This window comes from Budorcas taxicolor, chromosome 6 (genome assembly GCF_023091745.1).
Source record: "Budorcas taxicolor isolate Tak-1 chromosome 6, Takin1.1, whole genome shotgun sequence".
Lineage (NCBI taxonomy): Eukaryota > Metazoa > Chordata > Mammalia > Artiodactyla > Bovidae > Budorcas > Budorcas taxicolor.
The window spans coordinates 15,929,376-15,941,964 of record NC_068915.1 but is presented as its reverse complement, the minus strand read 5'-3'; the positions used below and the strand labels follow the sequence as shown (position 1 = coordinate 15,941,964).

The 12,589-nt window shown below is 39.7% G+C and overlaps 1 protein-coding gene across 1 annotated transcript in view; it reads left to right on the top strand.

Moving 5' to 3' along the window:
- The first annotated feature begins 165 nt into the window (after positions 1-165).
- The window catches only part of EGF (epidermal growth factor), a 125,800-nt gene continuing 113,376 nt past the window's right edge, over positions 166-12,589 (top strand). Inside the window, 1 exon segment of the mRNA XM_052642306.1 lies at positions 166-216. Within this exon segment, the coding sequence (XP_052498266.1) occupies positions 166-216 (51 nt within the window).

Here is a 12,589-nt window from a genome sequence, read left to right as displayed (position 1 = left end):
AAAGTCACCCAAACTGTACAAAGACAGGCTATTCGTCAAGAAAGGATACTTGGATCATCCTGATGAAATGAATTACTGACTGCTCTCATAAGTAAAATCAAGTGCAGCCTGGACTTAATTTTGCCCAGCAAGGAAAAGCTAATTGGTGGTGGAGAAGGGATAAGAATGGCAGGAGAAAGCACCTTTGTCATCCTCAACTTGGACTTGGCACATGAGGTGAGTCACAAGCAACTTGTTACTGATAGTAAGAGCAAATTGTAAATCATCTAGTTTCTAAAAATACATACGTTTGAACATAGGGTTATCCTGATGATATCATTGCTCTTATGTTCTTACAAGTATGTGCTTCCTTGAGTGGGAGGGGAAGGCTGATATTATAGCAAGCAGCATGGAATTCCACACAAGCAGCAGCCTGTTTTTCACTATCACTATATGCTGGTGGCTCAGATGGTAAACGGAGAAGGCAATGGCACTCCACTCCAGTACTCTTGCCTGGAAAATCCCATGGATGGAGGAGCCTGGTAGGTTGCAGTCCATGGGATCACTAAAAGTCGGACACAACTGAGCGACTTCACTTTCACTTTTCAATTTCATGCATTGGAGAAGGAAATGGCAACCCACTCCAGTGTTCTTGCCTGGAGAATCCCAGGGACGGGGGAGCCTGGTGGGCTGCGTCTATGGGGTTGCACAGAGTAGGACACCACTGAAGCAACTTAGCAGCAGTAGCAGCAGCAGATGGTAAAGAGTCTGCCTGCAGTGCAGGAGACCAGGGTTTGATCTCTGGGTCGGGAAGATCCCCTGGAGAAGAGCATGGCAACCCACTCCAGTATTCTTGCCTGGAAAATTCCATGGACAGAGGAGCCTTCCGGCTACAGTCCATGGGGTCGCAAACAGTCAGATACAACTGAGCAACTGACATATACGCATTGTGAAGAGCAGTCATAAATGATAAATAGTAATATATCTGGTAATTAAATATGATTACAATATGTTACTTTCAGACAAAATACATTTGAAGTTGGAAAACTCGGGATATATGGTGAGGGAGTGCCACATGTGAGGCTATCATCAGTGATGTGCTATGACGTAAAAAATATTGAGAACACCAAGCAGATTGTTCACAGTGTCCGGAAAAGCAAACCTTGAAGAGAGAGCGGTGCCTCGGGAAATTTTGCAAAAAGTTCAAAGAAGAAACTTTTGAGCCAGGGACTTGAATCCAAAAAGGGATTATGGCTAACAAAGAGAGATTTTAAACACACACACACAGATATAAAGAAGAAAGAGTAGCTAAGATAACTGTAGAAATTAGGAAATCTATTATAAAAATGTTGTAAATTAAGGCCCTTAAGGTTAAGGGACAGAGACCTGTGATTTTCTGTTAGAGACCATTTCATGCTATTGAAGGCATTTGTGAAGAAACAGGTGAAGAAACCAAATCTTGAAAAGTATCTTAATAAGATGGCATATTGAAGCTAACAGGGATAAATGTAAAATTTTATGTTTTAATTAGCATAAATATGGGTGTTTAAGTAAAAAGCAAAATTCATGACCAGTTGATTACAATCATTCAGTGAACAGATAGAGTTGTGTTTGCATGTGTGTACTAAGTCCTGCCTGACTCTTTTGTGACCCCATGGACTGTGGCCTGCCAGGCTTCTCTGTCCATGGAAGTTTCCAGGCAAGAACACTGGAAAAGTGAAAGTGAAAGTCACTCAGTCGTGTCGGACTGTTTGTGATCCCATGGACTTTGCACCCCCATGGACAGTTCATGGAATTCTCCAGGCCCCAGAATACTGGAGTGGGTAGCCTTTCCCTTCTCCAGGGTATCTTCCTGACCTGTGAATTGAACTGGGGTCTTCTGCATTGCAGGCAGATTCTTTACCAACTGAGCTATCAGGGAAGCTCAAGAACACTGGAGTGGGTTGGCATTTCCTACTCCAGGGAATCTTCCTGACCCAGGGATGGGACCTGCGTCTCCTGCACTGGCAGGTGGATTCTTTACTACTGCACCACCTGGGCTTCCCCAAGTTATGTATGGTAACTGCTAAAAATGCTAGCATTAGGTTACTCTAGTGTAGGTAACTGGAGAGGCAATGGTACCCCACTCCAGTACTCTTGCCTGGAAAATCCCATGGACAGAGGAGCCTGGTGGGCTGCCGTCTGTGGGGTCGCACAGAGTTGGACACGATTGAAGCGACTTAGCAGCAGCAGCAGCAGCAGTGTAGGTAACAGATCAAAGAAGGCAAGTGGTCTGTTATCCTCTGCATTAATAGATCATTTCTACAGGATCAGGTTTAATTTGGGGTGTCAGATTTAAATAATTATGAACCTTGATTACAACTATGGGCTATCCATTAGAAAGCAACTAAGATCACCAAGCATTTGGAAACTTTATCATGCGTGAAAGGGTTAAGGATCTGGGGCACAGACTGTGGGGAAATCAGACTAACTTAGTGCAGCACAAGGTGCTAACTCTTCCCTGGAGGACTATGTTTAGGATCATCTGCTTGGGTTGTTAAAATGGAGGCTACTAGGTTCTACAAATATGAATTCAGGAGCCTGGGGTCTTGGAAACTGCACTTTGATACTCAACCCAGGGGAATGATGAAGGTGATGTAATGACTTTGAGAAACACTGTTTTGTGCGATGGATATAGAAGCAATGTTGGGATGACAAAGAAGCAGAACTACTCCACATTAAAAACAAACTTTTTTTTTTTTTTTTTTTTTGCTAACAGTCAGAGAACAGTGGAGTAAGTCATATTGCTATAATATTACTCAGGACTTTCATAGATATTCCGGATATCAGGAATGATGAAAGATACCCTAAAGGACATTGTAGGCTTAAAAAGTTCAATCATTTGGACTGTAGCAGAAAGAAAGGAATATCAATAAAATTGTATCCTTTGGTTTCAGTGGAAGAGAATGCTAATATCTATATTAAGTAGCCTCTTGTTTAATTATAATACAACTTATTTCATGTGTAAACATCTGAGTCTTAATTTGTTTGAATAGTGGAAAAATTAGGCTACAAACTATTGGGTAGGTTTGTGTTGTCCTCTTTTTATGCAATTAATTTCAACTAAGTGGTTGGATGCAGCAGCAGCTAAGTCGCTTCAGTCGTGTCCGACTCTCTGCGACCCCAGAGACGGCAGCCCACCAGGCTCCCCTGTCCCTGGGATTCTCCAGGCAAGAACACTGGAGTGGGTTGCCATCTCCTTCTCCAATGCACGAAAGTGAAAAGTGAAAGTGAAGTCGCTCAGTCGTTTCCAACTCTTCATGACCCCATAGACTGTAGCCCACCAAGCTCCTCCGTCTATGGGATTCTCCAGGCAAGAGGACTGGAGTGGGGTGCCATTTCCTTCTCCAAAGTGGTTGCATGCGAGTCACTGTAATTTTTCTTTTCCTTGATATAGGTTATAACACAGATGACTCATTCCTTAACTATTCAGAAAAAAACCCAATGTTTTTATGAATTAATTTGATATAATTTATAAAGTTTATATCAAGCAGCAATTTTATGATCATTGTCATTATTTTAATTTACCATTTATTAAGTGTGCTAGTTGTTTTTATCTTAAGGAATTTCTGAAGTATTTAACACTGTGACAGTAGTAAGGAGTTAATAGTAGTTAGTTCTTGAACTAATTACATAGATAAGCGTTGATGCTGGGTTTCTTATCATATTCTCTGTGATTCCTAGGAACTAAGAAAGAACAGTAAAAGCATAGAAGAATTTTGAAAGAAAGCGTCTCAAAAAACAAGATAGCAATCTGGAGGATAATGGTAGCCACCTGAATCCTATTATTTTCATGCATTTGCCTCTCAAAAGAATCTATTAGTTTAAAAATTCAAAACCCCTTCATATGACCACAATTTTAGCATTAATAGGAGATGGAGAATACCATGAACTTCGCAGTGCTTGTAAGAGAAATAAACATCAAATTCCAAAGATGTCTTGCCATTGCTGCAAGCCTGGAGAGCAAGAGAAGGAAGAGAAGGAAGGTGAGAGTCAAAGGACACTATTTAAGAATTATAGATCAGATGTGTGTTTGCTCAGTCACTTCAGTTGCGTCTGACTCTTTGCGACCCTACAGACTGTAGCCCTCCGGGCTCCGTCGTGCATGGGATTCTCGAGGAAGAATACTGGAGTGGGTTCTCCAGGGGACCTTTCTGACCCAGGGATCAAATGTCTCTTGTCTCCTGCATTGGCAGGTGGGTTCTTTACCACTAACACCACTTGGAAAGCCTATAGATCACATAGTAAAATGTTTAAAGTGGTGGTGGGTGGGGTGGGAGGGGATTTAAAGGCATTAAAAAAAAATTTTTTTTAAACTTATATCCTAATTGTGCTCTTTATTTATTTATTTTTTTAACTTTACAGTACTGTATTGGTTTTGCCATACATTGACATGAATCCACCACGAGTGTGCATGAGTTCTCAATCCTGATCCCCCCTCCCACCACCCTCCCCATATCATCTCTCTGGGTCATCCCAGTGATAAAAGACTCTTTAAAGCAACAAAAACAAAATGCATGCCTTCCTTAAAAAACAAGGGAAATTAAGACAAACAAACAAAAAAGGCAAGCAAGCCACCAAGTGCAGAAAGATTAAAACCATTACTCTTTAAAGACAACGAAAAACATCCTCAGGGCCTCCAAGCAAAATAAATAAATAAATAAATAAAATTAGTTATAAGGTTAAGGAAATTAAGCTGCCATTGGACTTCTAAAAAGCCACATATAAAACAAACTACAGCAGAGCTGTATTTTCAGAAAATTCAAGGAAAGAAGATACAGTCTACTACTATATCACCCTGAATGTGCCCGATCTCATCTAATCTCAACTGCTAAGCGGGGTTGAGCCTGGTTAGTACTTAGACCAGAGAAAATGCAAGCCAAAAATTCTTCTATACAGCTATGCTGCCTTTTAAGACTAGAAGAGATAAAAAACGGTTTTCTCTATTTCCTAAGAGGTTTAAACTGTGTGACTTGAAATTCAGTGGTTTAAAACATTATCTTTTGCACATGATTTTGTGGGTGAGGAATTTGGAAAAGCTCTACTGCTTGGTTAATTTCTGATCCTATGGTGTCAGCTGGGATAGCTTGGTTGGATGATACACTTCAAAGATGGCTTCTCCAAGCATGTCTGGTGCCTTGGTGGGAATGAGGCATGGAAGTCTGAGTCCCTTCCCTTCTCTGTGGTTTCAGGGCTCTGCACATGGTCTGTTGCGGTCAGACTCCTATGTGGTGGTATGTCATATCAGTGGTATTTGACATTTCCTAATCTGGGATCTGTGATATCAGAATATTGTAGATAAAGGCAGTATTCACCAGTTTTTATTTTTCTCAATGTTTTTATTAGAAATAAATGTTGAAAAATTTCAGAGGCTTTTCCAGAACAATCAATGCATTAATATATTTGAATTAAAGAATCATCTTTGCATTTCTTTATAAACCCTTCTCATTTTGAGATGATTATAGATTTACGTGTAGTTGTAATTGGGGAAGTGTGGGGATATCTCTTTTCAGCCCAGAAAGGGTGCAAATCCAGGGTCCCCAGTTGGTCTTTGCTGGCATGGGGTGGGGGTGGGACTCAGGTTTTTCTGTGATATTTTGTTGGAGGAGGGCACTTATTATCCAAATGATTTCCATCTTGCTAGGCTATGATTTCTAGTTCTTTGGCTAAGAGAGCCAGTTTTTGTTCTTATTGTGTTTATCTATGCCTATTGAAGTTTCTAGATTGCCAGCTTCTTCAGTTCCAAGTGTGGGATACAGAAGGCAAAAAGAAAACCCAGGGAACTCACCATCATGTCATTCCTTGGGTCTTCTCTCCACCTTTCAGTTTTCTTATGTTTGATATATATATAAAGTCCAGGGTTTTTAATTGTACTGAACAGAAGAAATAAAGATAAGCATGTTTACCCTATCTTTCTAGAAGTGAAATTTCCCCTCAAATATCTTTTGAATATAGCCCTTTATGTATACTCTGTCTAGGGGGAGAAAATGACCCACAAATGAATCTTGAATTCTTTTTTTTTTTTTTCAGATGTGCTTTTCAGAGTATTATAGGAGTAGCAATTCTAAAATTATTTCTTATGAGTTGTAGGAATAAGTAGATGAATGAATGGATTCATTTTCTTGGAAACCAAGATTTTTACTGTGCAGGAAGATACAAATACAGGATAGGGAAAGGCAAGAAACAAGCTTGTGAGGTGGAATGAAATTTGAAATTGAAGGTATGAACTGATTATTTCACATCTATCTATCAATATCATCTATCTACGTATATATGTTTTTCCTCTCTTAGCACTATCTTTTGAACAGCTAGAAGCAATGACACTCCAGCAATAATGAGCACACCCAGCACCAAAGTCTTGTCTTCTAATATTATGCCGCACTAAGAGAAACCCGTGTTTCCTTGGAGAAATAGCTGATTTCAAGACCGTGATGGGGAAAATAACATCTTTTTGTGCCGGAATATAAGTCAGTCAGTAAGTAAGTGTTAGTCGCTCAGTCGTGCCCGACTCTTTGTGACCCCATGGACTGCAGCCCACCAGGCTCCTCTGTCCATGAGATTTTTCAGGCGAGGATACTGGAGTGGGGTGCATAAGGAGGTACTCAAATGATAGGACAATAAATCTAGCTTGAAGGCTCTCCTGGCTAAAACTGGAAAAATTTAAGCATAAACAGAAATACAGACAGTAATAGTTTATAAGCCACTGAATAAAATAGAAATCCATGAGTCATTACTGATAGTTTATCGTAGACAGTAGATAGATAGATAGATAGATAGGTAGGTAGACAGAGATGGGAAGTGAAAGCTCTTATAGCAGAAAGCTGACTGATAAATCAGGAGTCAAATTAGGATACTTTCATAGTATCTAAATGCCTCCTCATAGTATCTAAATGCTTGCTCACTGCTGCAATGGGAAAAAATAGTTACTATGCAGTGGAAGAGCAGAATCCTTTGACTGGATAGCAAAATGAATGTCCACTGATGGGAGACACCAGACATAACCTGCCCCTATATATTGTTTCATGAGAAGGACACAATATCCTTATGTAGTGTTTCTGGATGAGGATGCCATAGACTGAATCTAATCCTGAGAAAATAGCAGATAAACCCCAGTTGATGAACATTCTCAAAAATAATAAGAATTATTCCAGATTAAAGGAGAACAAAGACTGAATAACAACTAAATGCAATACATTACCCTGGACTGGATCCTGGACTCTGAAGAGTAAAAGTATATAGGACATTATTGAGATAATTGATGAAACTGGGATAACGATGATTGATTAGGTAAAAGCAATATATTAATATTAAATTCTCTGAATTTAATAGCTATACTAAGGTTATAAAAGAGAAAAAAGTCAATATTTGTGTTCCTTGTTTAGTAACTAAGTCATGTCTGACTCTTGTGGAGACCCCATGGACTGTAGCCCACCAGGCTCCTCTGTCCATGGGATTTTCCAGGCAAGAGTACTAGAGTAGATTGCCTTTACCTTCTCCAGGGGATCTTCCCAACCCAGGGATTGAACTCAGGTCTCCTGCACTGGCAGGCGTATCTTCACCGCTGAGTACTTAGAAAGCCCATTTGTGTTCTTAGGAGAAGATGCACATATGTAGTATTGAAGAGCAAAAGAGTGTGCTGTGTTATGATTTCTGCAACCCCAACTTCAACATATGTTTGCAGGAAACAAGAGACTGGCAGTGCAAATGGGGCAAAATGCCAGCAACTGGTGAGTATGGATAAAGGCTCTTTTGGAGTTCATTTGCAACCTTTTTGTGAGTTTGAAATTGTTTCCAAAAATAAGAAAAATTATTTTTTAAAAAAGGAAGGAAAGAAATACAGGATAGTTGATCAAAGATTAGAATGAAATAGGAAATAGAAACCCAGCTAAATCTTCACCTCTGAATTACAGACAGAAATCTGTTATGAAACTATTTTCTTCAGCTTGGCAGAGCTTATGCTTATAATTTTTCACACTTTCAACCTGAGCTAGAAAATACACCAGAGCTTAAATGAATGTAGGCGATTAGATCAGGTTCCTAAGCTTAAGGATACTACTTTGCCAACAAAGGTCAGTCTAGTCAAGGCTTTGGTTTTTCCAGGGGTCATGTATGGATGTGAGAGTTGGACTGTGAAGGTTGAGCACCGAAGAACTGATGCTTTTGAACTGTGGTGTTGGATAAAACTCTTGAGAGTCCCTTGGACTGCAAGGAGATCCAACCAGTCAATCCTAAAGGAGATCAGTCCTGGGTGTTCTTTGGAAGGACTGATGCTGAAGCTGAAACTCCAATACTTTGGCCACCTCATATGAAGAGTTGACTCAATGCAAAAGACTCTGATGCTGGGAGGGACTGAGGGCAGGAGGAGAAGGGGACGACAGAGGATGAAATGGCTGGATGGCATCACCCACTCGATCGACATGAGTTTGAGTGAACTCCGGCAGTTGGTGATGGACAGGGAGGCCTGGTGTGCTGCGATTCATGGGGTCGCAAAGAGTCGACAACTGAGCGACTGAACTGAACTCAACTGAAGCTTAAGCAAAGATGAACATTTAAGGAAAAGTGAAAATTGACTCTGATATTAGTGCAATTAAGGTGAATCATTAAAATTCAATGGTACATATATATTATTAGAATATGACTGCTTTAGGCAGGCATTTTTGGTATTTGTTTTAATATGATCTTTGCCATATGTTAGGGTCCAAACACAGCAACTGATTCTCTTTCTTCTGGACAAATGGAGTACTTTCCTTATCCCAAGGAAATACTTACAAATTTAACATTCATTGAATTCTCTTTCCTTAGGACTCCTTCACCTCCCTTCTCACGTACTCCTGCCAATACTGATAACTTTTTACTTTTAGCAGAATCTTATTTCACTTCAGCAATTTGCACATTTGTAAAATTGGATACCTAGGGTTTTAGTGTTCAAAACATTGCTCAAGGAGTGTATCCCAGCTTCCTGACCTCTTTAAATACGCATGTGCGTCTGTGTGTTCATGCTTATGCGCATACATGACAGTCTGCTCCAGATAAACTGGCCCTGCACTACTCTTGGAATTCAAATAAAGTTCTTGATGTATAGCTACAAGTTTCTTCATTGTGGTCATGTTTTAGTGGTCAAACTCTCAGAAGGAAACAACCATGTCTGTCCATTTGCCAGGTGTTTAATGAATGTTATGATGACCAACGAAATTCTTCTGGAGAATAGTTTTGTGATTCTGATATCCACTAATATATATACTGAGTATGAGCTAGATTATTATCTTTTTCTCAGTGGCAGTAAACAAAACCCTTACAAAGGATGATAAAGATGTACATGTAATACTGAGCAGTGGAGGGGTGTGATGTATTATGATGTACGCAATCTGTTCTTCAATACATACTTCAGGAGAGCAAGAGGTTAATGATGCACACGTGGCAAAATGTTAACACTGGTGAAGGGGAATCAAGACTATTCTGGGGAGTTATTACCCTGCCAAGAGAATCAAGGTCTCCTTACAGTCCTGTAAATGGCCAAACATTTCTTTATAATTTCAATTTGAAGTAATTTTTTCCTCGCTGAGATTGAACATCTGTCTATACATTTTGGTTGTCTATATTTCTTTTGTGAATAGCTTGTTTTTTGACTTTTACATTTTTCTAATGTGGATTGGTGGTCTTTGCCTTTTTAGTTTGCCCAAGAATAGTTAAATATTAAGGATAGTAACTGTATATCTGATATATATATATATATCAGAAATATTCTTACCTGGCTTTTTATATATATCTTTTAGCTTTATTTATGGTGTTTTGCACAGAGGTTTGTCACATAGTTAAATCAGTCATATTCACACTTTTTTAAATTTCTGGCCCTATTATTGTGATTAAAAGCACTCCCATCCCCAAATTGCATATATATTTTCAGAATGCTCTCCTGCACTTATTATAGCTATATTTTACTTTGAAGTTTTTTCAATTTATTTATTTTTAATTGAAGGATAATTGCTTTACATGTTATGTTGGTTTCTGCCAAACATCAACATGAATCAGCCTTAGCTATACACATGTCCCCTCTCTTTAACCTCCCTCTCGCCACTCTTCCCATCCACCCCTCTAGGTTGTTACAGAGCCCCAGTTTGTGTTCCCCGAGTCATACAGCAAATTCCCATTGGCTATCTACTTTACATATGGTAATGTATGTTTCCATGTTACCCTCTCCTCCTACCCTCTACTTCCTCCCCCAACTTTGAGTTTTTAATTTCTAGACAATTTTAATGTATGTATGATATGCAGTAGAGAACAGATATAATACAAATTATCAGTGAATTCATATTAATTTAGTTTTGACTGTAAGGAGATCGACCAAGTCCATCCTAAAGCAGATCAGTCCTGGGTGTTCATTGGAAGGACTGATGTTGAAGCTGAAACTCCAATATTTTGGCCGCCTGATGCAAAGAGCTGACTTATTTGAAAAGACCCTGATGTTGGGAAAGATTGAAGGCAGGAGGAGAAGGGGACAACAGAGGATGAGATGGTTAGATGGCATCACCGACTCAATGGACATGAGTTTGGGTAAACTCCCGGAGTTGCTGATGGACAGGGAGGCCTGGTGTGCTGCGATTCAGGGGGTTGCAAAGAGTTGGACATGACTGAGCGACTGAACTGAACTAGTTTTGAAATTTTAAAAATACTCCTTGTAAGTTTATAATAAGAGAATCAGGCTATATATGTTTGAAATATAATACATTTATAATAAAAATTAGGAGGGAAAAATAATTGGAAAACCAAAAAATGCACTTCATCTCTGTTTATCTCTAATCTACTCCATGGGACAAGTGTGCAACATATTTTGCCATTTAGATGAAAGACATTCTATACATTTCTAAGCACTACTGGGGATAAAGGTGCAATGTTTTTTCCCTTCAGCAGTGTTCCCAACCTTGAATGTACATTTTTTCCCTCTTCTTGTTTTTGTATTTTCCAAGTTTTCTACCATAATCATATATTACTTCTATACGGGGAAAATAATATTTATTTAAACTAATTAAACTCATAATGGACCCATATAAATTTGAATCAGCTGCTTTTAAATGTGCTGCTACCAGACCCCAGAGATTTTTATTCACTGGACTGGGCCTACATATCTGAGATTTTAAAAGCTTCCTGGGTAATTTTACAATGCACAGCTGAGGTTGAGGCCACTGCCTTCAGTTCAGTTCAGTTCAGTTCAGTTCAGTCGCTCAGTCGTGTCTGACTCTTTGCGACCCCATGAATCACAGCATGCCAGGCCTCCCTGTCCATCACCAACTCCCAGAGTTCACCAAAACTCATGTCCATTGAGTCAGTGATGCCATCCAGCCATTTCATCCTCTGTCGTCCCTTCTCCTCCTGCCCCCGATCCCTCCCAGCATCAGAGTCTTTTCCATTGAGTCAACTCTTCATATGAGGTGGCCAAAGTATTGGAGTTTCAGCTTCAGGATCAGTCCTTCCAAAGAACACCCAGGACTGATCTCCTTCAGAATGGACTGGTTGGATCTCCTTGCAGTCCAAGGGACTCTCAAGAGTCTTCTCCAACACCACACTTCAAAAACATCAATTCTTCGGCGCTCAGCTTTCTTCACAGTCCAACTTTCACATCCATACATGCCCACTGGAAAAACCATAGCCTTGACTAGATGGACCTTTGTTGGCAAAGTAATGTCCCTGCTTTTCAATATGCTATCTAGGTTGGTCATAACTTTCCTTCCAAGGAGTAAGCGTCTTTTAATTCATGGCTGCAATCACCATCTGCAGTGATTTTGGAACCCCCAAAATAAAATATGCCACTGTTTCCACTGTTTCCCCATCTATTTCCCATGAAGTGATGGGACCAGATGCCATGATCTTAGTTTTCTGAATGTTGAGCTTTAAGCCAACTTTTTCCACTCTCCTCTTTCACTTTCCTCAAGAGGCTCTTTAGTTCCTCTTCACTTTCTGCCATAAGGGTGGTGTCATCTGCATATCTGAGGTTATTGAAATTTCTCCCAGCAATCTTGATTCCAGCTTGTGTTTCTTCCAGTCCAGTGTTTCTCATGATGTACTCTGCATATAAGTTAAATAAGCAGGGTGACAATATACAACCTTGACATACTCTTTTTCCTATTTGGAACCAGTCTGTTGTTCCATGTCCAGTTCTAACTGTTGCTTCCTGACCTGCATATAGGTTTCTCAAGAGGCAAGTCAGGTGGTCTGATATTCCCATCTCTTCCAGAATTTCCCACAGTTTATTGTGATCCACACAGTCAAAGGCTTTGGCATAGTCAATTAAGCAGAAATAGATGTTTTTCTGGAACTCTCTTGCTTTTTCGATGATCCAGCGGATGTTGGCAATTTGATCTCTGGTTCCTCTGCCTTTTCTAAAACCAGGTTGAACATCTGGAAGTGCACAGTTCTCTGCCTTGGAGCTGCTTATGATGCCTAAGTGGTATTATTTGCTAAACACTTAGCCATGATTTAACTACAGTTGTGTCTTTCAATTTTAGTTTAAAGCCCTGCATCTCTGGGTTTTAATCAGTTCAGATTATATAATAAGTTCAGATTACAGTCCAGAGAA